This window comes from Pleuronectes platessa, chromosome 4 (genome assembly GCF_947347685.1).
Source record: "Pleuronectes platessa chromosome 4, fPlePla1.1, whole genome shotgun sequence".
NCBI lineage: Eukaryota > Metazoa > Chordata > Actinopteri > Pleuronectiformes > Pleuronectidae > Pleuronectes > Pleuronectes platessa.
This window is the reverse complement of record NC_070629.1, coordinates 10,396,456-10,424,296: the sequence shown is the minus strand read 5'-3', so window position 1 is coordinate 10,424,296 and position 27,841 is coordinate 10,396,456. Positions and strand designations below refer to the sequence as shown.

Below are 27,841 nucleotides of genomic sequence, written 5' to 3'. Positions count from 1 at the left end.
ATGAAAATCAGGATATTTATAGACCCGTTTATGGAGAGGAGTTCAAGATCTGAAAGCTCTGTCGGTTTGTTTTTCGATAGCATTTTTATTTAATTGTAATCCTTTTTTACAATGACATACGTGTTCTGCAACCCTTCATCAGAAGCTGTATGGCAGCAAACGTAACTCCCGTTTAAGCATTTACAGTAAAGGTTTATCACATGGAAGGCATGCACAGTGGAAGTGCATGATGTTGACGGAAGCAGATTACTCAGGGAATTTTTTTTTTTTTTTTAAACAAGCATGGCCTACAACCAGGAATATTTACAGTTGTGACCATCCTTTAAGTAAATTAACTTGATTGAGGAAAAAAAAAATCATCATGGACCAAGCATACAGACACACACACAGTCGCAAACTCACACTCACAACAATTTTCATTAAATCCATCTCTTTTCATTGAGAGATACCCCAAACACTGACTTACACTGTATTGCAGGTTGTGTCGTGAAAAGCACTTAGTTTAAAAAAAAAAAAAAAAAAAAAAAAAAAATAGAAAACCCAAAACATATCATTTTTTTTCCATTGATGACTGGCCATGTAATTCAGCAATTTTAAGATATTCTCATTGTAACATTGTTACAACTGCCCCAACTGATGACTACATTCAAAAATGGATCAAAAGGAAAGCCACCTTGTACAAAAGGAAAATAAATCAATTATGGTATTAAAAATAAGAGTACAGTGTAAATATATATTCATATTTATAATTTTCTAACTGTATTTACAAGAATAGAGTGAATGAGGCAATGAACCGTGGTGCTCTATGTCCCTTGGTAGTGTTTTCGCTGGATTTGGTCTGAAAAGCAGAATAGTCCTTCACTACTGATGAAAACAGAGGGGGAAAAAAACTAAAAAAAGTGTGATATGATCACAGTGGGTCCTTTCCATTTCTTCTGAACCACGGAAGGGTTCACGTGGAGAGAAGAGTGAGTGTCTGCTCCTTTTTTTCTGACACCAACAAGCTGCCACTCCCCATTAATACAGAGTGCCCCATAAACACTGTCACCGCTGAGAGCTGGAAAACCGCTGCACACTTCAGTCCGTGTGATCCAACAAGTTCTACAAGGTGACTCAGAGCTCTTTTCTCACAGAGCACCAGTGTTTTTTAGCTTCATCTCTGGAAATATGGGGAAGAGTCCTACCCCACGAGGCAGGGAACGGAGGAAACATCAATGTTTAAATGGAGAGATGAGGTATCAGCGTTTCTTAATGGCTGCCCCATTGGCGTGGGGAGGGAACTTCGGGAGGCACGGCTCCTCGGCTGCAGCATCGTGGGAGAAGACAGAGTCCTCGCCGGAGGAGCAGGTGGAGCTGCGGGTGTCCGGGTAGCTGGGGGAGTATTGGTCCAGAGGCACTGAGAGCTCTAAATATTCCTGTAGGCACAAAAGGAGAAGGGAATATCAATATTTTGCTTCCAAAAACAGACCGTTTTACTTAATCTCTGCAGGTGAGGAGATGAGAACCGACCTGATTGGACGTCATGGCCAGGCAGCGATCTAGATCCTCTACCAGCTGTTTGAATGTGGGTCTGTGAGAGGGCACAGCATGCCAGCAGTCCCGCATCATCATGTACCTGCAGAGATTCACAACATCAAAGTCAACCTTTTCTGCTTTTAATTATCTTTGATTGAATTTCTAAAAAAAACTTTAAAAAGTTTAATTCATGTGAAGAGCATTCAAATCCATGTCAGCTATGTTCCATTCGTAGCTCACTCAGCTTTCATACAAACAGTCTGGCTAAGCCCTACGTTGCTAAGTAACCGGAATTCGTCTGATATACAAGAACAAGGGTAATATAAATAAAGATGCCAACTCTCTGTTGGCAAGGCAAGCATGAGACACGGCAGTGACTATGCTTTGTCTTCACTTTCAAGTCTTGCACATTGTCTGGTGCTATTAAAAGTAGAATATGACTCCTTCGAATGCCATCTCTTTTCAGATTTGTGTGAACTAAATGTTTATATATGCAACTTTTATTCAAGTTAAATTTCAATAACATCGGTCTGGCCTTGAAAGTGATCATTTCACACTTTGTTATAACTAGTGAACTGAAAGATATTTTTCAAAATGGCACATTTAAGTTTGGTCATTCAGTTATTTGATTTATCTTCAACAGAAAATGCAAGAGAAAAGGATAAAGAGAGAAACAGTGATGGAAACATGTTTGATGGTAGGTGTGCAATGTTCCCTTACAGCTCGTGCGTGCATGTTGAGGGCTTGTCCATGCGGTGACCTTCCTTCAGCAGCTTGAACAGCTCTTCCACTGGGACGCCGGGATATGGAGAGCCTCCCAGGGTGAAGATCTCCCAGAGCAGCACCCCAAATGACCAGCTGCAGACAGAACCAGACACCATTAAATGTCTTCCTCACGTTGCAACAAGACTGAATTGGAAATGGAATGGCTCGTAATACTCACACATCACTTTGGTGTGTGTATATCCGGTCGAATAGCGCCTCGGGAGCCATCCACTTGACTGGTAGACGACCCTGCGGGAGAGGTCTGCATGTTACAACCAGCCACAGCACATTTATAAATGGCATTACTGGAATGACAGGAGGACTCACGTTGGTGGTCTTCTTATAGTAATCAATGTGGTGGATATCTCTTGCCAGGCCGAAGTCAGCTATTTTCATCACGTTGTCTTCTGTTACCAAAACATTGCGGGCGGCAAGATCTCTGTGGATGCACTGTACAAAAAAAGACTGACATTACTACAATTAAACCACGTGTCTCAAATACAAAAACGAATCTCTCAATAATGAGTCCAAACTCTTTCAGTTGCTGACTGTATTAGTCATGGACTGGCTGAGAATGTCTATAACTGTATGTTGTAGTTACCTTCTTAGAGGCCAAATACTCCATGCCTCGAGCCACTTGGTAAGCACAGGACACCAGGTCTTTGATGGACATGTTCTCGTCAGGAACCTGGTCTGGGTTGTAACAGTACTCCATGCCTGGGGGGCGTCGTTCCCTCAAGTACTCCCTCAAGTTCCCCTTGGATGCGAACTCTACTACCACATACAGAGGACCTGGAAACAAGTAAAAAAATGTTAGAACAGATCACTTTAAAACAATGCCACGTGACTAAACTGATAACTCTGTAGTATGTCAGAACAGCTCTGATACAAGTACTGATCAAAAAGTAACAGTAGCAGCAATGATCTGAATATCACTTGCTGCTTGGAGGACAATTATGTAGTAAAAGCAATGAGCTCTTTATGAAATATTATTTTTAAAACTGAAAACATGTCTGATGGAAGCAAAAAAGGTCACTTAGTCGTGAAAATCGACATGACGTAATGTGAAAATTTGATACAGGTCCAGCTAACAGTTTAAAATCTGGGGTTACAGCCAAGCAAATGGAAATGAGCTGTACTCACTGGTAGAGCTAATAAATACTTCAACTGATAAGTGCATTTCAAAGCTTTAACAGTTGGTAAAGGTGGAACGAAAAACATTACTTGTCAGTGTGAAGGCCAAAGACTGTGCAACACAAGGTCATTAGAGGTTAGCTTTCCTTAATGTACCGCCTCAGTGAAAATCTACTTTTTAAACTTGTTATCGTGCCCATTTTAAGCTTTTTGTATGAAAAAACTAATTTAGAGCCAAATAAGTAGTCAACGCCACATGACTGAGTTTGAATAAGAAAAAAAACCTGATTCAGACAGTCAGGGTTTGTGATGTCACAAACCTAAGACACCAATCCCTTCCAACTAAATGGCTGGAAAAAGGCTTGTTAACTACAGGTGAGGCTGTGAGGGTGGGGGGGCGAGCAGACTGGGAGCAAGGGCGGCGCCATGTCAGCACAATGATAGATCCCAGTCACAAAACAAGGAAGGGAAGATTTAAGCCAGCCATTTAAAGCCCATCAGGGGAATTTTTCCTGACATAACGTTGGCATAAGTGATTTCGAGGAACAAAGGAGAGTTTTAACATCATAAGCTAATGGAGGGGGACTTCAAGGTTTTGCATCAGGGATGACTGGTGAGAAATGGTGGCAGCTGTGGGTGGTTCAAACTATGAGCTCAGAGGCTGGCATCAGAATCATTTCTCATGCTTTCTCAAGCTCATTGTGCCGCTGTGGGTCAGAGGTGTGTTGGTATGGTCAGCAGCAGGCCCCCTGTCTGGTCTTACCATCTTGTGTACAGGCGCCCAGCAGATTAATGATGTTCTTGTGCTTGCCAATGATCTTCATCATCTCCATCTCTGATATCAGGTCCGACAGGTCTTTCTCCGTGGCATCAGCTGGAGGAAGAGGGAAATAAATCATGAGTAATTAGCTGATGTACTGTTCCAACTAGGACTCACAAACATCACAGTGAAGAGGATGTACACTCTTGCAGAGTCTGGCTCCCGTTTGTCTTGAAGAATGCTCCCTTGGGGAAGGCACTTCAACAACTTCCTCTGCAACCTCACTCCTCTGTCCATTTGAATAAACACTTCTTTAATATGGGATGTCAAGGGTCCTCGTAAATTTAGCAGGGTGGCTTGGATCCAAGGTCTCTTAGTGTGTGCTCATCAGTGTGGGAGAAGTTTTCCTAGAGCCTGGACTTAAAGCTTCTGTTAAATTCTACACACTGATGACTTTTCCTCTCTGCAAACTTAATCAACCAGATCTAATTGCTCTCAGTATCCGTCAATCCACAATGACTGCACACTCACATGACTGAGATCCAACTTACATTTCAACATTTTCACTGCGACCTGGGACACCCGGTTGGGCTTCTCTTTGTCGAGACCCAGCACCTCTCCCATCACCACCTGACCGAAGCAGCCTTCACCCAGGGCCTTCCCGAGAACAAGTCTGTGAGGGTAAGAAAACACAAGAGACAACTGTTGACAATAGTGGAGTCTGTATTATGTGAGTAATAAAGTTTGGCAATTTTTTGAAGCTCTACTTCCGAGGTTGTGTTTGATTGGCAAAATAGGACTAGCCCAGGGGTCGGCAACCTGCGGCTCCGGAGCCGCATGTGGCTCTTCAGCCCCTCTGCAGTGGCTCCCTGTACAGTGTTGTGCATGTTGCGCGAACGGAGAACTTAACGAATCAGTTTTCATTTGACGAACGCGAGTAAACGTCACGTTCAAGTTCATTTTTTAAATCATCATCGTATCAGGCCGTCATGAAATACCAGGTGTGTGTGTGTGTGTGTGTGTGTGTGTGTGCGCGCTCCCAGATAGCGGACAGACACACAGGCCCCGGGGCTCCGCCCCCCTCAGTCGCTCAGACCTCACACAGTGAGATCAGAGCTCGTTCACGTAAAGCAGCCGCTCAGTGACTGACTGCTTCTTATCAGTGGAAACAGTGAAAACACAGAGTCTCTCTGGTCTCAGCTGCTCAGAGATCAGCGCCGCAGCTTCTTGATCAAAGCAGAAGCTGCATTTGGTTTGTACCAAGCTTCAGTTTCTGTGTTCGCCTCCAGTCTGACCTGCTCTCAAGTTTTGCTTTAATATTTCGTCAACTAAAATATGAGTCACATCCTATTACGTCCTGGCGCTCTTCCCTGCAGGTCGCTAATCTATAGTGTCCGACACCCGCCCTCGGTAAACTAACCATGGATAAATCCCCTAAAAGAAAAGTCTGGGAGGAAAATAGAATTTAATTCAGCGTGGTCAGATTAATTTGCTTACACTGCCAACGATGCAGGTTTACCTGTATGCTTGCTATGTTGGGAGGAATTAGTAAACAATTTTTTTTTTAATGTTTAAAGACATTTCCAGAGCAAACACAAAACATCTGCTGAAAAGTACCAAGCTAGAGATGACCAAAATAAGCATAGTTCTGCGTTTCATTTATTTCAAAGTAGGCCTACACATGTATTTTGTTCTCTTCTTCATAAGAGTTTGGTGTTTTCCTATTTTGTAACAGGTAAAAATAGCAGTTAATTGTCAACAGTTTTTTTTTTAATTGTCATTCTATAATTTAATAAATACAACAAACTATAGTTTTATATATATTGTATAACTATATATATAACTTTATAACCTGTGTTATCAAATATGTTTATATATATATCTCCAGACAGATTTAATTTGGGGGAAGAGGGGGCAACATGGCTCTTTCGATAGTTAAGGTTGCCGACTCCTGGACTAGCCGGATGCATCTGCTCCCGAGCACCCTTCTAGTTTAACACACATAATAAAGTTGCCTTGCACAACAACCGCTATATGCGTTTCTTGAGGACGAGTGAAATAATCTTTGAACTTCTGTCCCAAGCAGAATAACAATTTTGTTCCTTTCAGAAGATCCTTTTCTAGCCACTAAGCTGTTGTTGTCCAGCACGTACCTGGTCCGGGAAAGCTCCCAGCGGGGATCTTGGGGTAGTTCATACTCGGACACCCCTGACAGCATTGGAGATCCACTGGAAGAGAGGCGGGAGGGGCGAACCAGCATCACTCCAGAGTGGATGGAGGAGCTGGAGTCCACAGAAACCTGAGGTAAAGAGGACTGAAATTACTCCCCTCATAATGAAACAGAAACCAGCTGCTGATTTAAGTCAACAGAGTTCAGAAGATGAATGAAATCTAAATATGAATAAGACCATGTCAAGCCCACCCACAGCACTCTGATGTGTCTAGCCCATGGAGTCTAAGCATTCCTTGAAAACTTACCTTCTGCACAAGTTCTCAAGTCTCTACAATCAACCTGAGAGCTTCATGAACTCAGGGGAGTTTGTAGGGGAGTCAAACAAGTCAAATACATAGTAAACTTTGAATTCACAAAAAACTGAGAGGTGGCAGAAAGAAAAGGTGAAAAGGTATATGTTTTCCAAACCCCCTATCTACTTTCTGTTACCTGTCTGCGCAGAGGGATGCTTTTGGCCAGCTTGTGGACAGCCAGCTGACTGTTGAAGTCACTCTTCTTCGAGGAGGTGCGAATCTTGACGATAACGGCGATGGCAATCATGACGGCGATGAAGAAGAAACCCACGCAGTAGATGACCACCTCCAGGTAGGTGTGGCTGGCCGGTGGGTAGTGTGTAACAGCTAGGTGGGGGGGGAACGCAAGGTGAAAGGGGGCAGGGACGGGTGGGGTCAGCTGTCAGGCATGAACTCACTTTTACATCCACAAACACACCAAACATACCCATGCTTTCAGGCACATAGAAATTCAAAAACAAAACTGGTCCACACAACACACAGTTTAAAAACCAGAGCCTTTGACACAGACACTCTTTGGAAGTGAAGTCCTTGTGCACTGTTTAGCTCTACATTTGTTGTCTGAGTTAGAAGTGGTCATAACATTAACGTTAATAACATTAACATCTAACATTTACTCCTTCCATCCACACCAAACCCGTTTTCGAGCGCCTACAATAAAAAGTGTGGAAATACTCCTTTAACTTGCTCATTGGTTGTTATCCCTCATCTAACTTTTCACCATTACCATTGCTAATTCGTTGTATTTTCTTCAACAGAGCAACATGGCCAACTATCTGCTTCCTGTTTAAACCAATACGCACAAGCCCAGGGTACGTGAAGGATAATATACTCATCAGGTGTAGGAGTATGGACGGAGAAAAGCCTTTGTAATACTGAAACGTATTAGGATGGATGCAGACCTAATCTCTTTGAATCACTAATAAACCCAGATTCTGAAGTAAAGTAGAAACATGTTTTAATTACAAACATGTATATTTGGTTTTCTTATGTTACTAAGTAATGGTTACATTTAAGTGTGCATCAGTGTGCAAAGGATCTGACTTTTAAACAATCAACACTTTACACAGAATGTTTCAAACACTGAAAATCATTTTCTACAACAAACCAGCTCACAGTTCATGTCTAAATGTAGGTTTAACTTCAAAGCATGAGCTCCAACAGTAGTTTAAAGTTCCCATATTATGCTTTATGTTTTTTCAGCTAGCATGACATTAATTGGTATGGTGGAGCCAGTGCCATTGTAACCGTAAATAAATCTATTAAGGTTGACTCCTATGTTAAAATAATAAACTTGTAAATTGACAAAATATGGGTACTTCAAATCACTGTTTGATATATCAAATATATCATTTCTGCATATTGTATTTTTTTAAAGAGTTGTGTGTTGGTGCTGGTAATGTAAACAACATATTTATGAGTTAAATTATATCATAAAACTGCTAACATATATATAAACTATCAATTCAGATCTTGTTTTTTTCCTCCCATTCAGTGAAAACACCAACGTTTATTCATACCAACTGGGGGGGTAACGGACTCAGTATTTTAGTGAAATAGATAGTTCGGGACATAGCTTGGCTTGGGATGTAGTTTTGAGAACAGGAACTAACTATGAATCAATTTTTTTAGTTTTAACATAAATCTACCAATGGCCTCAGATTCTATTTGTGTCATTCGGTTTTAGTTAATTGTACAGTCTTTACATTTATACATTTTAAATCAGAGTATAATGTTTAATAATACTTTAATTCCTGCTGTAAACAGCTGTCATCTCTGCCTGGTGCATTGTTATATACACTTCTCAATAAATAAACCTGACTTATAACCCCTTGGTATTTGGTAGTTTTTTTTCAATGCACATGTTCTAACTGCTCTTTTGATTTTACAGAGCATGAAATTATTCCTTGGTTTTTTTAATTGTTTACATATATTTATAAGCATTACATAATAAATCGCCACTGAAAAATACTACATATTGAATATTGTTGTCTTATATTAGTGGGATATTATACTACACAACTTATTTAGTTGAAAGCAACTACATGTACAGCAATTGATCCCAAACCAAGGGTCCCGAACTTACTTAAGTGTGCCGTTCCACCCCAAACCAACACCAGCAACACAAGTGAGCTGCACTTGTGTGAGGAGGCTGACTGACAAGCAGCATGATAATTGGACAAATGCCCATTCCAACCCTCAGGAATGAGAGACATCCACTACAGCAAGCCAATTATCAAAGCCAGCCGCTGTGCTCACAGCAGGAAATGACATCAGTAATACATGTCATTTGTAGCACTTGTCAAAGGAAATCAGCTTCACACCGAATCAAATGCAAACACCAATTATAGAGCAGAATAGTGGAGAAAGTTCAAAGTGAAATCTGATCAGAGCTGCCAAACAACACTTCTACATAGCACTTCAAACACAGTTCGCTGGCTTGCCCACTGAAACGCAGAATGGAGGAGCCTGGGTTCGAACCACAGACTTCCAATTGGTGGACAACACGCTCTACCTTCTGACAATCTACTTGGCTTAAACAATTAAGTACACATCTATATGAGCTCATTTTTAAAATAATGCTCGTTTTTATATGTTGATTTATTTTGATTGATTAACCAGGTAGGAGAAGTCTGATGAGTTGTTTGGCATTCTGAGATTTCATTTAAGAAACAGCAGAGCATGGCCTCGTACAAATCCATCTAGAGAGATGGAGCAGGAGCCATGCTGAGCATAGGGAGAGGGGAGGGGTTTAGTAATTATAACCTGCACTGGCTTCCGTTCACAGTTTCTTTACAGAAATAAAGTCAGAAAAGTCCTCATTCTGGAAAATGTGAAGAGGGATAGCCAGGCTGGAGTTGGAAAATGAAATGGTAGGAAATATAGAAAAGAGACAGAACTACTGATACCTTCAAAAACGGTCAACCATGCAGAATGATGAGAGAACCCGATAGAATTGCCCGCCAAGCAGGTATACTCCCCAGCGTCATCAAAAGACACATTTCTCAGTTGGAGGACTTCCATTTCCTTGTCCGTGGTGTTAAGGCCAGCGGTCTAGAAAATAACAAAGGAAGCAGACCCAACAAGAGGCCCAAGAGGGAAAAAAGAGCCATGAGTAAAGGATTCTGAAAGAGAGAAAAAGGGTGACAGAGGAGTGTTCTCCTCCACGATCCAAAACCATCTGCCAAGAAGGTACCACAGAGAGCCCCCAGGAGAGGACTCTGTCAGGAAGAGCCCTCCAGTATCCGTTAGTGGAGGAGCTGGTTAGGTTAAGTCACATTGGTCCACCCCATCACCACATCAAATACCTCAGTCTCATCTCTACATGCAGGAGATGGGCAACATGGAAAACTCCGCTGCAGAACAGGCCACACTCAAAACTCTCACTCACACTTGTGCCAACTATGTGAGCATCAGACAAACAACAGGAGGTCTGTGAAACATAGGTAAGTAGAGGAGGACAGCTGGAAAAAACAAAAAGGAGAGAGAGAGAGTCTGTGAGCCGCACACTGACTATTTTTGAAGGGCAAGAGACCGAGAGTAATAGAAGAGGATGGCAAGAGAGGCCCTTATTAGGAGGGCACAGCAAAGGCATGGGGCAGGAATGAGAGCGGGTCCAAACATAAACCTGAGAGCGAACACTTTCAACTGTTCTGCTGGGAATTTTCCATAGCGTCATTTACAGTCAGGAGCACTGAGGCAGGAGAGAGGGAGGGAGAAACGAAGGGAGGGAGGAGAGAAACAGCTGAGCTTGTCTCGAGTTATATGGCCCTAGTTTTTTTTCCAGGTGGTCCCAGTAGTGCCTCCACTGTGTCATCCCTGTGCTGCTGCCTGTTGGTGGTGGTGGTGGTGGTGGTGGTTACCTGTGGGCTCATATCTGGTGACAGTCAGCCAGGCCGACTGATTGGCCTCTCCTATATAATTGGACACTTTACATATATATTCTCCGCTCTCCTCCTCAGTCACATTGTAGAGGGTCAGCACCTGAGCGTCCGAGCTATTGACCCCAGAATGCTGGAAATAAGAACAAGTCATGTGCAGCACAGACAAAAGGAAGCAGACACAATAAGAGCCCGACCAATACGGCTGTTTGGAGCCTGATGTCGATATTAGAGTAAAACATTGCTCTTTTTTTTTTAAAACTGATATACTGGAAGACATACAAAAATAATGCAAATGATACCTTAACATATATGCATATCTTTTCTACATAGTTTGGTCTGTAAAAAAAGATGGCACTTTTAGGTTAGTGCATCTATCAGCAAACATTGACCCTGATACGTCTGAAAGGATCATAACTGCCAACTGATAAGTCAGCCGGGCTCTGGATACAATATCTTTGGTTTGTGTGGGTTATTTCAGTTACCCTAGCAACTTTAATTCAAATGATCAAATACTGTTGTGCCCAAAGTACTGAACTGTTTGCCAAACTTCTTGGAGGGAAGAGGAAGGGATAAGAGAAGAACCCATTACATTTGTGTGGGGTTATTTGGAGAAATTTCTACAAATTATTCAGGAAATAATGTGGAAATCTGTGTATAAAAATTCCCTTCAAATCATTTCTTTAGCCTTTGCAGAAGTATGCACATTACGGAGTCATTTACAGCATTGCTTATGATAACGTTTAAATCCAAGGTTGTTACTTTTGTAGAAACACATGCAGAAGTTAGGCGTGGGACCGGTCAGAGTGAGCTCCTACCTTGAGGACGCGGACATACGGTAAACCATCAGGACCAACGCGGCTGCCGTTCACCTCGATGTGCTTCAGCCACTGGATGTGAGGCTGAGGGTCACTGAACACCTTGCACTCAAACTCCACATCGCTGCCCACTGCGACAGTACGATTAGCTGGTAGACCAGCCTGCAAGATCGGCCTGTGGGGAGACCGCTCTGCAATACAAACAGAAAAAGGTGCACAAATGTTAGTTTGGTGTAGAGAAGCCAACGTGTAAATATTAATAACAAACACATGAAATGTATCATATGTACACACAGCTGACCTATTTTCTAAAATAAAACAAATAAAACATCAGGGCTTTTACTGGAAATTACCAGAGCTGATGGTAAATAAAGAGGGCTGTATAATTTGTTCTGACAATTTAACATGTTAAAGATTAGAATTTCTCATTTTAAATGTAGAGACTTAAAAGTAGCTCCTACTTCAGCTTATGTAATGATTCAGTCACAATAAATGGTCGAGGAAGGTAAGTTTCTCATTTGGAACCTTTCCTAAAAAATGAAATGTTCTTGTGTCTCCTTGGGGATGACTGATAACTCTCCAATGTAAACTTATGAGCCAAGAACCTGGACGAGTTTCAACTCAGTCAGTCCCAAGGGACCTTTGTGAGCACTTGTGACAAAAACTCTCCTGGTACTGCTGCGACCTTACAGTTCATCAGGCTCTAGACTTCTGAGGTCATGGCAGAGCTCAGTGGATAACGTTGACAGAGGAAGTGGGATCGCGATTTATAAGATCAGTGGTGTTAGGCCGAGTCACGGGTCAGCTCGTGAGGAGTAATCACCGCTCTCCTCAGCATAACCCCATTATAAAGCCACAATACAGGATTAATTTATCAAATGGCTGATAAAAGGAAAGTTCAACTAACATGACAAGAAAAAAACCGTCACATTTGCTTTGTTAGGAAGGTATACTGGTGCAAGACATCTGTCATGAAATCAGGTTAACACTCACCGACTACATCAAGCTGGTAGGTGTGATTGATGCTGCCATAGTTATTTTCCACCACACAGGTATAGTTTCCCTTGTCAGAGGGAACTACAGACTCCATGATGATGGTCCACACGTGGTCACGGACCTAAACATTTGGAGGAAATGACAAAAAGGTTTCATTGGCTAACGTCTAGAACAACAATTTACCAGACATCACACAGTTCAGACAGAACTCGGTGATTATAGTGCAATTTATATTTTAAATAGGTAATAGGTTATAGTTGGACTTGTCACGCTCAGGGACTTTATCCTGGTTATTGTACAAACTGCAGCTGCATGAAAAGATGATTTGTTGATGGCTGTGGATTTCTTCACCAAAACACCTAATCTGTCTGGGCAGATCATTTTACTTCCTGTCCATAACTGAAATGCTAAGAATGAGCAAAGCAAAAATGAGAAGCTTTTTTTCTGCAACCGTGTAACCGTTATGAAGTGCAGCGAATTTTTATTTTTTTTATCTTAAAAGCAACAGCTCAGTTCAATGATGTGTGATGTGATAACAAAATAACACACTACTCCCACTTCCTGACACCACCCAATGTTTTTAACAGTGAATCTTTGTCCTGACCAAAAAAGACCAAAGGGAAAACGGGTAGATGTTTAATATACATGTGCCCCAACATGTCTTATTAGCGCCAACTGATGTCTGGCTCTTTTTACCCCGAGACACGTTATAATTTTTCTTCCATAAATCTGCCAAGAACAGCAGTGTGTGATTAACCAACCAACCTCTGAGGCAATGGCAACATCAAACATACATATACAGAGACCGAGCCATACAGTTTGCCTCATTTACTCAAAAACATGATGAGGGAGTCCAGCTGCCAGATGTGTTGTGCTTGGCTTCATATACATGTGGTCCACATTACTCCCCACCCTCCTGCATGTCTCCATGCAGACGATATGAACAATAGAAGCCCGGCCATAAAAGCAAGAGTGTGGGAGGGATGACAGACGTCCCTGGCCACTGATGCAGACCTTTGCACCTTGACTGAAAAAAAAAGCAGCCAGATGGTTAAGTGTGCTGTCTGGCTGGGTGGTGGTGGCGGTGGTGGGGGGCTTGGGGAGGGAAGGGAGGCAGGCAGCTGAGAGGAAACTCCTAAATGTGTCCCAGCTGGGGAGGGAGACGGGGCTGGGGAAGCACAAGACAAGGCTGGCCTACACGTTGATTGGAAGAGCAGATGCTGGGGAAAGGAAGACTGTTGTTTCCTAGTCTCTGTGAACATGCACATGCATCACACACCTGTGGCGCAACTGCCAATGAATACAGCCATTCATAGACAAGTTTCAACTAAGGTACATAAATCATCTACACCCTCCTAATACATAATGACCAAATTATGTGTTGGGATGATAAGGTTGTGGATTGATCAGTGACTGGCCCTCATAACCCTCTTGTGCACGAGAGGAAATTATGTTAAAAAACGATTAATTGTTGGTCTCTCAGGGTTCATGGTATCATTTACAGTTAACGATGGTGATACAATAGAGCGAGTCCACGCCCTTCTCTGCCACACCTCTTCTGAGTAAATCTAGAGACTGGTGTAAACTGTCTCATCAACCATTATACCCTCACACTTTGTCAGTAGTTAACGTCACAATCGGAACACTGCCCGCCTGGAAATTGGAAGATGCAGACAAAAAGAGTAATCATTCACATGATTTATAACCGATACACTAAGTATCATGGCAAATTCACTGCTGCGTGGATGTAATTACAAGAAAGCCGACGCACTGACAAGCAGAATGAGGACAGCCAAAGCTATCTTTCAGCCAAGCGCGCGGCTAGGATTGCCCACCTGGAGGTATTATGCCTTTTTGTGGCGTAGTGTTTCGTCTTGCATTGTTTCTCAGGTTAAATATGAAACTTGCGTCTGCTCTTCATTTGCAGAGAGTGTTTTTTTACTCCAGGGTAGAGTGTGTTGTGATATAATGTGAGATGAGATCACGGACACTTCTTCACTTGTAGATAATGAGTTCAGAGTGATTCAATAAGAAATGCTTAAGAGGGTGTAGCATCGCTTAGAGGAAAAAGGAGGGAACACATTTGCGACAAAATATAATTACTGACCTTGAAGCCTCCGATGCGATGGTCTCTCTTGAACTCCCTTCCGTTCTTGAACCATTTCAGAGTAGGCGTAGGGTTGCCGTTGGCCTGGCACCGAAACTTCACCGTCTTACTGGCTGGGACCGCATGAAGCTTTTTCTCCATTTTTTCTGGCTGAGCCCATTGTGGAGCCATTGCTAAAGGATCAAATATGGGATAAAACAATTGACAATCTGGCTTTGAACTAGATGAAAAATAACAGGCCATCTCATCAACAGTTACACTATCAACTTGATAGTACAATTAGGACAAATATTTTCTGTATAGCCGATGATAGTTTTGAATATTTATCAATTTTGTTTGATAATTGTTGATAACGTTTTACTATAATACGCATCGTGTTATTAGTTTGTTTTTTAGAATGATGTTGGTGTGGTGTTGTCAGCTCCTAGGTGACTTATGTAAAGTATTCAAGTTATTCAAATGAAGAAAAAACTTAATAAAACTGGAAAAACAGAACACGAGTGACAAGTACAATTATAGCTTTGAAATAGATGGAAACAAAACTGTGTATTTAATACATAGAACAGACATGTATGTTAACAAAAAAATCGTAATTATTCACAGTGTGTTGTCTCTCAATTAATAATCCTTTTGTTTTTGATGCTGTGGCTTCAAAATTGCTTGAGTTGAGTGATATCATGCTATGCAAATTACAGGGGGCGTTGAAACTCTGGGAGTCGGAGCAGACCGGAGGTTGCAATGCTGGCTGCACTTGTTTGTGGGCAGAGCGGACAGTAGCAGCAGGATGATTAAGCCTGAGTGTCTTAATTGGTCTTTGGACAAATTGGAAGACATCTAAGGTTAACCACAGTTAGTCACCATAGGGACATTCTTCGTATAAAAGCTGTCACTGGGGTAGTGAAAACCCTCTGATTCACAGTGAAATCATTCACCCAAATGTAACACACACACACACCCATAATGGAGTCATAAAGTGCTCAAATCACTGACCATCCACGACACTTAGTCATAACCTGTGACTTTTGGGCGAATGAGTAATGACCGTTGGTTACTATAGCATGGGCAAGCATTAGTAATGAGATCAGCACACTTACGCAGCAGTTTCTGACTGCCCAACAGTTTGGACTCCTCTGATGAAGACTCCTCTTCTTCATCATCATCCTCAGATGATGCCAAATCAACTAGTGAAACAGAAAACAATTGTGAGGTCAAAGACAATTTATTAATTATTTACATTCATACTGATCCATGCAGTATTTTGTGATAAATAAATTATAGACAAAAAGAGAAGGGTCAGTATGTAGATTAAGTGATATGCACAGACTTCGACTAGTGGAGGTGATTCACACCTTTTTCAAATCAACTTTAACTCTTTGTGGTTGCAGATCATGCAAATGTGATCAAAATGTCAGTGAGAAAATAATAATGAAAAGTTAATCGTCTGATCATAGAGGCAATGTGATGTTAAAGACAAAGATACACAAAATTGACATAATTATTACCATAACATTCAAAAGTAAAAATCAAACTAATCAAAGCATCAATATTTCTGTGTTTAGGTGAGAAAACCTATATTTTCAATGCTTTTACTGCTCAATATTAATTTGTGATGGTAAAATGATACTTGTATATGCATTTATACATCAAGCCAGAAATGTGATTATTCTGTGACAAAATGTAAAAGTTCCAATTTATCTGCTCTTTACCTGTGACGTTGAAGTAGAGGCTGATGTTGCCAAAGGTGGTGCATGCGTACAGACCAGAGTCCGTCAGCTCCACCGCCTTGATTTCCAGCTGGCCGTTGCGGAGGTGTGTGTGTTCTCCATCAGCTACAACCATGTGGTCTTTGGTCCAGTTGACAGCATGGAGTTGCTCCTTGGCTGAGCAACTAAGATCTAGACGCTCACCAAGGTAGAGCGTGAAAAGCTCTGCTTGTGTTTCCAAAAACCCTGCAAAGGAAACATAGCACATGGTTCTGCTTAATCGGCTCAATCGGCTTTTTAACACCAAATCTAAGCAAATATAATACACAATAACATGCCCCCATGAACACAAAACAACATCATGGGAACACAGTAGAATACATACTACAAGGTATTCACAAGGGATCAATTCCCAGTCAAATAAAATGCATAATTTCACTGGTTGAATAAACAGTAGCTGACGGGATACAGAGAGTCTACGATGTTCAAAGTGCTCTCACATAAACACAGGCTGTATCTTTATGATAAAACGCATCACAAACTACTTCAATCACGAAACAGCGTCCAGAAGACAGCAGATAAGAGCTTTCCAGATTTCCTATTCGGCACAACGCCTGCTTAACCTCTCCCAAAAATTAAATCGCATCCCAAATTAGTCAAGGCCCCATCGACAGGCAGGCAGGCCAAGAGGTACTTGGGGGAAGGAAGGTGAAATTCAATTAGAGGGATGAAGAGAGGGGAGACGTCACTGAATGAGACACCTGAGCCCCCCTGTTCAAAATGACTACATAGTCTGAGAGGGGGAGGGGGTAACTCAGTTATTCTGACACGCTGTCCATCACTGTGGTGTTGTTTTTCTCATTACAAAAGGTGAAGATCGCCACTGGACAACCTGCTTGATATTTGGGCACTGGGTTCACACACGCAAAAAAAAAAAAACACACGCACACAATGTACGATGTACCAAAATCAATAATAGACCATCAAAACAGCTGCTTTTAGAATGTTATGTGGACTAACTAAATATTCAACTAATCCCTTCAGCTTCGAATTACTGCTGTGGCTTCTCTGAAGAAATCCCCTGTTGCTACAATGGAATAGAAAAGTTTAGTGGCCAAAAGGTTACTACACATGAATATTGCTTAGAAAATAATTCTGGCAGGTTTCTCCCCTATCCTGTTTATGTATTTAATACTCATGTCTTACTTGATATTTGTATTGAATTGCTGCCCTATCGTTTTATTGACATGGTTTAAGAGCAGTTTCAGACCGATATAGAGATGAGACCACCCTCATGTGAGGTCATGTTGTTGATGCATTTGCCTGCCTCTTTTCCCCCTGGGACTATTGGGAATGAAACCCTTTAAACAAACATAATTGCTGATAATGTATGAGCTGCACTGTGCTGCGTTAGGTGACCCTTCTGTTTAGATTTTTTTTGTAATTTTGTGTTCTACAAAACAAATTCACAAAAGTAGAGTATTAAAAAATGTGTCATTTGACTCATCCTCTTTTGTTCAGCTCTGTAACAAGGAAACCTGAAGTCGAAAATCTAATTCCATAGTGATGAGCAATCTCTCAAAATTGGATCAATCTGGACTGTTCTCGGAGCTCATTGTGTGTTTGCAAGTGCACTTCCTCACAACAGGAAGCACATCTATATAGCATAACCTCAGGACAACACTAGCAAACCTGACTAATCCCTCCCACCATCTCAACAAAGGCATCCACACAATAAAGGGGGAAGAGGGAGCAGGGCGAGCGAGCCAGTGAGCATGTGCACAGGAGCAAGCAGGAGAGGGCCTGCAGCGGCAGGTTCTAGTGCCAGTTGCTATGGTGACCCCACTTGGGCCTAGTAAAGGTATTTCCTGGATCACATGTGTCTGACAGGCCCTTAATCCCTGAAGGAAAAGGGGCCGGGGGGGGTAGGATCAACTTTCTCCTCAAAAACAAAACTAAAAGGGGGTGAAAGCAGAACAGGCATTTAGTGATGGGCTACAGCTATCCAACCTGGACACGTGACGGCCGTAAACACCAGGTCTGTGCTCTGTCTGTGTATGTGTATATATCTATGTGTAGTTTCTGTCCCTGCCCTCTAAATGGAGATGCCAAAGATAAGACTGTGTCAACATCCCCGCTGTTAATCTGGCTGCAGACATCATAAAACGCCCATAAAAGCCATCAAATTTGCTTGTTGCTTTATTGTCGGCCATTTGTGCTTCTGTTACACCCTACCTAAGAACTCACGCAAAATATAACGAATATTGTCAAACAAACCAAGCCACTGTCTAAAAAACAGACGGAGCTAGCATTTGCCTGACTCCCTCAGTGTAAAAAAAAAAAACTTCGTTCACGCACAGTTATAACTGGATTAAGAACCATATTTTCCATGCAATCCATCTGGAATGGTCTTGCATTTGGTCCTCCAACCATTTGGAAAAATTGATTGACATCATTTATAATCAGCCTAATTATGTAAATCGTGAAAAGAATGTTGTTTCAGACGAAAGCTTCGAGGGGGTTTTAACCCGGGCCAGGGGGAAAGGTCACTAGTCCTGTAAATTCAAGATCAACTAAAAGGAAGAGTTGGCGCCAGTCTATGGAACTTTCTCTGGCGAAAAAGATAGGAAGCAATATGCCGCGTGAATGACTGCTGGGATTTCCTGCTCTCACAGGAGTGATGGTTGAATGCAGTGAAGTCGGACGGGTTGAGGCTCCGCTGTGGCTCACAGAGAAAAAGTTTTCTTTGCTGATCCGACCATACCAGAGTGAAAGGATGGGTGACGTGTAGAGGGGATTGATAAGAGACAAAAGACAGGACTGGCAGGAAGCAAGAGAAGAGGACAATGCCTATTAGCAAGCCCCCCTCCAAAAAAATTCACAGAGCGAGTGTCCCTCCTGAAAGCACTCCAGTGGAGGACCTTTTCATTCCTAAATGAGCCGCTGGCAATCAGCATGGATTAACACTTGGGAGCTACAATGATTACTATGCAGTGCAAAGCTCTTCTTCTGTCATTCAAACAAGTTCAGCGACACTTACACTGACATTATGTCTTTAATGGACAAACAATAATGTTTTAAATGAATAATGCTGTGCTGCTTCTTCCATTTGCTCTGCATCAGTTTTCATTCAGTCCTTCACAAGTTTCTACTTTTGAAGTTGCCCTCAAGCTGCCCAGTGTTCATACTAAAATATCAAATAACCTTTGGTCTATTAATGAAAATATAAAGGATAATATTGCCCCATCACAATATAATGTCATTGACAGATGTTGGTAGTTAACCCTCAGCTGAGATTACTTCTGACAGGCATAACGTTATATTGGTCTGGTGTTAACCCTTAAATTTACTGTCTGTTCTCAGAGAGTCAGCGTGGCTGGGCTCCACTGGGGCTCTGCTTTTCCTCTGAAAAGAGTCCGTCTCTGGACTGTGGCAGCTTCCAATCTTAAGAGCCACACACTAAAGGGTCAGTGGCTCTTCTTCCCTGACAGCAGAAATCCACTGGGATAAATCTGCCATTTCACCATCACAGCTAAAAATATACAGAATCGTGTTTCGGAAATATTTAAATAAAAAACAGTTGAGGTTCTCCAATCTGTGATCAAAATGTTAAAAAGGGCTATAATCATTTGAATGGCGGTGCATGTTGCCCCTGGAATTATCCAATGAGCTGAATTTGTTCAGTGAATATTCTTTTCTTATGTGAACAACACACAACAACACCCCCCAAGACCAACAATGAAGCGCGCATAAAACACCAACGCCATTTCCATATAACTATTTTGTTTCCTCACCCAAGACAAAGAGGAATGCAACCAAATGCTTCTGCTGTGATTGTTTTTCGACAGCTGAAGCTATCCGTCACCCAGCAGGGAGGCAGGGGGGGCGGGGTGTAGCATTCCCAAGCACAAGCCAGCGGGGGAGCAGGAGGAAAAGCACAGAGGCGCATAGATAGTACCTGGCCATTTGGTGATTAAGAACTGTGGAGTGTAAATGCAGCAGACTTCCCCCACCCCTGTGAAAATCTATGGCTCACCTTAGAAGACAAACATTCTCCTCAGAAACCTTATCCTTGAGGAAAGGGGGACTCAAAGTAGCATCTTCTTTCCTTTTTTTAAAAAACAGGCTTAATTATAGTTTCCCTGGCAGTTAACTCCTCTCTCAGTGACAACAAATACCTTTTCATTACAAAAGGAGGATAGGAGCAGGAACTGCTAGGTAGTGGGGCTGCCCTTGGGCTACACATGGGAGTCATTTTCTCCTCCCTGTCCCACTGTTGGCTTAAACACAGCCTCAACAAGTTTATTTTAGGGCTTACAGCTCAAGAGAGACCCTCTTGCTTAATTACTCTAATTATAATGCTGAACTTTATCATATTCTTTTGCTGCTCTCCACTTCCGACTGCAAAGTGTAAACATCTAAACCCATTTGCCCACAAGTCCAGGCCGCTATTACACCGCTGGACTGAATCCAAGAAACACATTTTTAAGGATTCGATTTCAGTGCCTCATTCCCCCTTTCAGAACTGAACTTGAGTAGCAGCCAAAACCAGAAAATCTTAGAGTTGTTCTGTCAATGTTTAGAGCACAAAAAAGGTAAGTTTTGTCAGTAACCCATTTCCAGAAAGTTCAGGGATTTGAATAAGCTAAGTAGGGCAGGAGAGGGGGGAACATTTTTTTTTTATACAAATAGTAAGAAATGGAGTTGTGGCACATTCGACAGATTCCTGCTCACTTAAACAACATTGGACTCAAATGGAGTAGGTTTTGGAAACAGTGACGCTACAAAGGAGCAACTTCACCAAAGCCTGGAGTGTGTTAGGATTACATTCCTGCTCCAAGAACAAAGCTTTGATTATCAATGGACTGTTTTTCAAGGCAAGAGTCAAGATAAGTCAGACTTAATAAGTTTATCAGTTCAAAGAGTTACACCTTATTTAATATTACTACAACCAGAACTAAGAAAAACAGTGTTCAAACGCAGTGGCTGTAGCTTCAAGTTATAGAACCAACTTACCTTCATCAGTGTTGGCTGGTCGACCCTGGGTCCTTACAATTTGGGCAAAGAAAGCCAGAAACAGAAGTAAACTTTGCCTCATCAGCATCCTGCTGAGGGAGCTACAACTTTTGGCTTTTCTGCGACTGGAACTCCATTCAGACCTTTGGGGCATCAGCAGTGGGTCATACGCAGTGCTCAGCTGAAAAACAAACAAAAAAGAAAATGAAACAAACAATTGCATGACCACGTGAACAGGCCTCATGTCTTTATGAGGTGGTTTTCAGTCAGAAAAACGATACGCAATAAGTCAAAGAGAAAGATTCTTGAGGAAAATAAACTGATACGAGACAGAAACGGGGCCAATTAAAACCTTAAAGGTGCTGCTCAGTGGAATATATTCTCTGTACGCCCATTTTTAACTGATGTGTTAGGTGACATGGAAATTCCTTGCTCGTCTAAAAAGAAGAGGATATTCTGTTCGAGGTAGGAACTTCAGGATTTAGGGCTGCTTGTTCAAAACCACTGATAAGAAGCCCCTGAGCATCAGCCTCACTCTGATATCTCAAAGAAAATAAAGAGCGCCAAGCTCAGCTCTTTGAAGCATTACGTTTTCAAATCTTCATAGTAGCCATCAAAGTTGGAGCACATAAAGACGGTCACCACAGCTGAAGGATGTACAGTGCCCTCCGAAAGGGGGCAGAGAGTAGTGGGTGACCCTCACTTGCACATCTGCTTGCATCATCACCTCTGCAGCATCTGGCCACAGAGATTAACACTTGCCCCTAAACCCCAAAACCCCCCCTTGAGGAATTTGTTTAAGGCCAAAAAAACTACAGCCTGCCACATGACACCCTTGTAGAGAGAGACCGCTAGACCCCATCATTTCCACGCTGAGAGATCTATCACCTAACAGTTGGTTTTGGTCCCTAAGCCTAAAATGACCCCTTCAACCATTTGCTCCCATGAGCTGCCAAGAAGTGTCAAACAAATGCTGTTATTAGGGTTTCTTCACTCATCTTAATTAAGACCTGGGAATTCAGAAAAGAAGAAATCTACATTGCCAAGAATGAATCCAAGATATCAAGCCAAGTCCATTCTGCTAGACTACCACAAGAGTCACATGTGAGTCACAGCAACCCCAACACAGCTTATATTTTCACAAAACACCATGTTCAGATGCAGCTGTGTTTTCTTTTAGGAGGTAATCACTTGTGTGAGCGATCATCACTGAAACCATCATTGTGTTCTGCTCAAAACCAATTCAATTTCTCTTTCCAAGAATGGTCTAGTGTTCTAGCAGCTGAGCTGGGTCAGGGGGGTCCGAGGGGGATAAAGAAGCTTGGTCATTGCAGCTTTGTATCCAGTGAGTCAGTGTTTGGGAGGGCTCCAAGAAAAGTTTGCCTGCTGCCAGACAGAAGGAACAGCAAAGAGCAGCCGACAGAGTTCCCCCTCTCTACAACAGCCATCAATAATTGAAACAAGCGGAAGTTGCTTCTTTAACGGATGACACAACGCTTTGTCATACAAAACATACTTGCACTGTTTCTTACTATCCACACACACACACCGCAGGATTAACTCGAAACTTGTTAAGTCTGAACAGAGAGTAACCCACATAATAACAGGCCGGTACTACTCAACAGCACTGTTCATTCACTTGTATTAAAAGAAGTTATGGTAAAAGATCATAAAACATTATCCGTTTGTGTGTATGTTTGACCAACATTTTAGCGATTGTTATTATTTAAGCTGAGACGATAAATAAGAAGGCCAATATATTGGCTGAAATTAGATTATTGCAGATGTACCCATTTGTGTGAAAAGATCAAGAAATAAGACAAGAAATTGCATTAACTGAGAATGTAACCATTAAATGTTTTTTTGTACTTTAAAATATCCCACTTTGTATTTCTCCAACTTACTCTTGATTATTAAAAGGAAAAATCTATGATCATAATAATTATGGGCATATACAATTTTTTTAGACATCAATGTTGACTGATCAATATGTACTGTTACTTGCATACTGATATTTTTGAATTTCTTAATCAATAGTAAAATGTGTATTTTTTGCAAGAAGTAAATCTGAAGGTGATTTTGATTATACACAATAGCAGGTGATGCATTATTTTGACTTTGTTTTTTTAACTAGCCAGATAATAGAGCACACTTTCTGATTTACAGTTATGAAATGAATGAAGTTGGGCCCAGTTCATAGCTGGCATAACAAGTGTCTTGGGTGAGCTGATCATAAGACGACAGCTGTAAATACATGAGTGAATGAACCCAAGACACATTGAGGAATCACAACAGCTACGATTAATGGATTGGTCAAGGTAGGTTGAAAAAAAGTATAGATTTATTCACTTCCAATGTAATTTAAGTATCTTGGGACCGTGAAGCGAGTCTAGAGCCTCAAATGAGACCAGGACCGACACCAGCTCATAACTTTAATGTTACTTTTGCTCTACTTCGTACCATTTCTGTTAATATTACACATATTTTATGTTACAAATACTAGGAAAAGGAAAGGGTGCCTCAATTTAATTTCCAAGGGGTTAAGAAAGAACTGAGAAATAACCCTGATAAGAGTTTCAACTCCAAAAACAAACATTCTAGCTAAAAAGAAACTCTTTCAGCTAATTTGTTGGGTAAGAAAATATGTACAAAATCACATTGGTAAAGTCCTCTCTGCCGTTCAGAAAAGAAAACATTTCCCTGAAAATCTGGCAATTAAATGGGGTTAAACTAAACTGATTAGAAGATGCAAGACACATTTAGCTTCTCATTATACAAAGACAAAGGTTACAAGCCTAACCCATAACATGACCTGCAGCGTAATCACTGTTCACCACCATCCATGCATAAAATTCCTCAGCTCCCGAATTCTGTAGCCCCCTTCCCAGCTAAAGTCTGCAATCACAGCCAGCAACAGGCCCGTCTGCCCACGGCTGCAGTTCAGCGGAGATAAGAGCATCAGACCTCATCCCCCCCAGGCTAATGTTTTCACAAAAACACACCTTTTTCTCTCTCCTCGCAGCCTCACAATTGGAATCAGTGGGTCGCCAGCAGCGTGCCACGGAGGGAGATCAGGTGTCGTGAGATTGCACTCAAATGTAAAGACAATTAATGTCAAGCCCTTTGACACTGTGCCATTTGGTTGACACTGGGATCCAGGGGGATTTTCAGTAAGTTTAGCTCTGTTCAGTGTGTGTGTGTTTGTTTGTTTGTTTTCCATCTGAGTGTTAGATCAAGAAAGAAAACTCATCTGAATCTGGAGTTGTAACGAACATACACAGGTGTGATTTATCTCAATACATTTTGTTAAATCAAATTAAAAAAAACACACCTCAACTTCTAGTAAACAATATTAATCGGAACCATGAGTGACTACAGTTTACTTATATTTAAACTTTTTTCTGATTGATTAAACTATAATAAACAGAATTATACGGCTCTGGTGTCAATCCTTTGCCAGGGGAGCAGTCTAGTAAATTAAAGGGCAGGACTAGTCCTCACTTCCCATTATATGCTTCAGGAAAAAACTTGTGATGTCCCTGTGGACATGTTGCTTCTCTCAACCATCCATCTTCTTTACCTTCTCCCTCTAATGACATGACATTTGGAGCGTTATATATATATAAAAAAAACATAAGGTCTGAATGCTCAAGACCTCAGGACAGATGTAATGATAGCTGTGCTCTGAAGATTCCAAATAAGGGACCTCCTGCACCACATTTCAGGATAAGCAACAATGTTAACAATTGCTGATCGTGTTTGATAGATTTGTGACATATATGCACAAGACAAGTACTTGCATCAATCTGCAGACTTACAACTCAAATGGTTACACTCCTGCCGACTTAAATCAGAAGAGAGTGTGGAAAGACGTGGAGTGGATCCATGAGGCCAAAATCCTTGGTATAAAAAGGGATAACGTCCGCAATGTGCAGCTTTGTAAGTTTTAACTCTGGTGTGAGAACTATTGATCCAACTCAGAGACACGATCTGAATTAAAGTTACGACTTCAGATGGAACATGTAGGCAGTTTTACCAGGACTACAGGCAACATGTAGGCCTTTAACCTCACCGTGTGCACCCTCTCATTGTCAAGCGGAGAGAGCGCACGCATGAAACATGGCCACGAGAAAACAAAATACTCACGTAAAAATTTGTTTTACTACATTCCATAGCACAGCCAATATTTATATAAGCAAGAAGGGCTGGTGGATTGTGAACCATTAGACGCGTGTCTAATTAAAAGCCACGTTTTTCCATTTTCTCCTCAGGACAAGATGTTTCTCAATAAAATCATCGCGGCATTTGAGCTCACCTCGGAGTGGGCGAACATTAAAAGGAAAATCAAAGGACAAGGAGTAAGAGCTCACCTCACAGACACGGGGCTGTGAAGCAGACTGCTGGGCTCAAACGGGACGCAGGGAAACTTCCAGGAAACAGTACATCCACATTTAAAACGTGCGGAACAATCGTATTCCCAACTCTCAGCGTTTAGCTAATAAGTTTGCGCATATTTTTCACCAAACTTGAGCGGCAGAGGGAAAGAATGTGCGCCCCCTCCCTCGCCTGCGTCCCAAAACCAAGCGGATAATCAACACAGCGGGAAAAACTTAAACAAAAATAGTTACTTACAGTTAATTTGAAGAAAAACGAAACTTTGAAGAATTGAGGGACTGTTTTCTTCACGAGCTCCTTTATCCCCCTGAGCAGAGACCTGGTCAGCCGGAGCAGCTACGGGAGAGCAGCCAGTGCTTCAGCCCCTTTATCCCCAAAACGTTCCGCTCGCGATGAAATCAAAGTGTCCTCACCTCCGATAAACTGTGAACTCAGACTGCTCCAACTCGCTCGAACACAGTGCACCCGCCGGGGTGTATTCCTACAGTCGGGACGGCTCTGCGGTGAATCCTGGAAAGTACTGAGGACATTCCTGTCGGAGAGAGAAACGCTGTGAGACAACGAGAGTCAAGCTGCTTCCAGACCTCCCCCCATTAAATCTGAGAGCGAGAGCATCCTCCGGGCCAGCGGCAACGCACAGGCAGAGACACAAACGACATCCGGTCTTTGGTTGCACAATAAAAGCCTACACCAGAAACACCCAGCAAACTGTGAATTGCTTGAGTCTAAGAAGCGAGTGGTGGGCTAACTCACTGGATTAAAGTAAACAGAGCTGGTTAAAAATATAACCCAGGTGGTGAGATACTTTTGCTCGATGGACAGGATCCAGGAGAGGCGAGAGTGCTCATTTGGGCTGGGTGGTCGTTGTTGTTTGGATTAAAAATGAACAGTAAGCCTCGTTCTAACAAAAAGAGGGCATTTACACATCTATTCTGTTACTTATTCCACGTACAACGTTATGTTTTATTTACGTCATACTTTTACTCAAAGTTACAATGTGATTCATATACAAAGTTGTGTGTTTCCTTTAAAGAAATAAAAAATGCACACCATGGGCATTCATACAATTTATATAAATACAATACAATTTTTCTGGAAATGCCTGTTGGCAAGAAAATAGAAAATAAAGTTAGATAAACACACAGAGACTATGTGAAGAGTTTACACCTTTCCCTAGAGATGTGCAAATTATTTGTGAAGACATGTACTCGAGTACGATGCACTGACAGAAGATAATTGCACAAGGTCTCATACGTATTTATTCATTACGTACGAGATATTGGACGCGTCCACCTTCATTGCATTGTCTAATGTTACGAAAGTGAAGATTTTACTTTGAAGGTCATATCGCCGGAATTCTGGCATTATCCCTGCTTTTATTTTCTAACTTCTTGCAGGTCTGCTCCCTCTGCCATCCACAGCACCTCTCCAGCTCAGATTTAGCAAGTCTCCTTACCGCGCTCTTTGCATCGTGGGATAAGAAACCTACACAATGCACAACCAAGTATTATAAGGTCAAATAAACGAAACACACCTAAATTACATTTCAGCTATCACAGTGGATAAAACCACATACTCAAAAAACATATCGGTGCAAACTACAACGTCAGATTTGATCACAAAAAAACCCACTATGTAATAATTCACAGGATAGCAAATGTAAGCAGGATGCACTTAAAGGACCTGAGTACAAAGGCTTGATCAACTCATTTACTTTGAAAGGACAAAAAGGATCACTGAGCATTTAAAAAACAAGTTGTTTTCCTAGTAGAACTTTAACAACTACGTTTTCCAAACCAAAAGTATAATGTTCTTTGAAAAGCTTATGTATGAGGACAAAGGTTTTTATCAGTGTAAACTGACGTGTAAAGAGATGTTTAGCATGTGAATGAACAGACAGTGATATGAGTCTCTATCTGAGGAGGGACATTTATTTTCATTTAAAGCAATTTAGATTAAAAAAAACATCAATACTAATTCACAGATAGAAAACGGGTACTTTCATCAACTTCCCATTCAAGGCAACAGTAAAAGAGCTTTATTGTGCTGGCGTGAAGATCGTATGCTTTGGCAGCATTTCAAAGAGCATCAGAATTTCAAATGTATCTGCCAGCTCAGCACAAATACAACTCTGCTCCATCTGATCAAGCACATAGTTCATATCTGAGGCATATATGGTCTTTGATTCCGTGAAAAAATTGACAGATGATTGACGACTAAAGCTG

General features: G+C 41.7%; 1 protein-coding gene across 4 annotated transcripts; it reads right to left on the bottom strand.

The window, feature by feature from the left end:
* Positions 1 to 65: 65 nt before the first annotated feature.
* Positions 66 to 26,297, bottom strand: fgfr1a (fibroblast growth factor receptor 1a). 4 transcript variants are annotated; one of them, XM_053420851.1, is made up of 18 exons: positions 25,854 to 26,297; positions 21,222 to 21,402; positions 16,209 to 16,451; positions 15,597 to 15,683; positions 14,503 to 14,675; positions 12,393 to 12,516; positions 11,400 to 11,590; positions 10,564 to 10,714; positions 6,837 to 7,027; positions 6,328 to 6,473; positions 4,726 to 4,847; positions 4,178 to 4,288; positions 2,882 to 3,072; positions 2,608 to 2,730; positions 2,459 to 2,529; positions 2,236 to 2,373; positions 1,510 to 1,615; positions 66 to 1,415 (listed from the first exon to the last, which is right to left on the bottom strand). In XM_053420851.1, exons 2-18 carry the CDS (start codon positions 21,373 to 21,375, stop codon positions 1,239 to 1,241), a joined length of 2,499 nt encoding a protein of 832 aa, XP_053276826.1. In that variant the 5' UTR covers positions 21,376 to 21,402; positions 25,854 to 26,297; the 3' UTR covers positions 66 to 1,238. The 4 variants fall into 4 exon arrangements, with proteins under 4 accessions (XP_053276826.1, XP_053276825.1, XP_053276827.1 ...); XM_053420850.1 differs by having other exon boundaries at positions 6,831 to 7,027; positions 25,854 to 26,296; XM_053420852.1 differs by lacking the exon at positions 10,564 to 10,714 and adding an exon at positions 9,610 to 9,754 and having other exon boundaries at positions 6,831 to 7,027; positions 25,854 to 26,295.
* Positions 26,298 to 27,841: the final 1,544 nt, after the last annotated feature.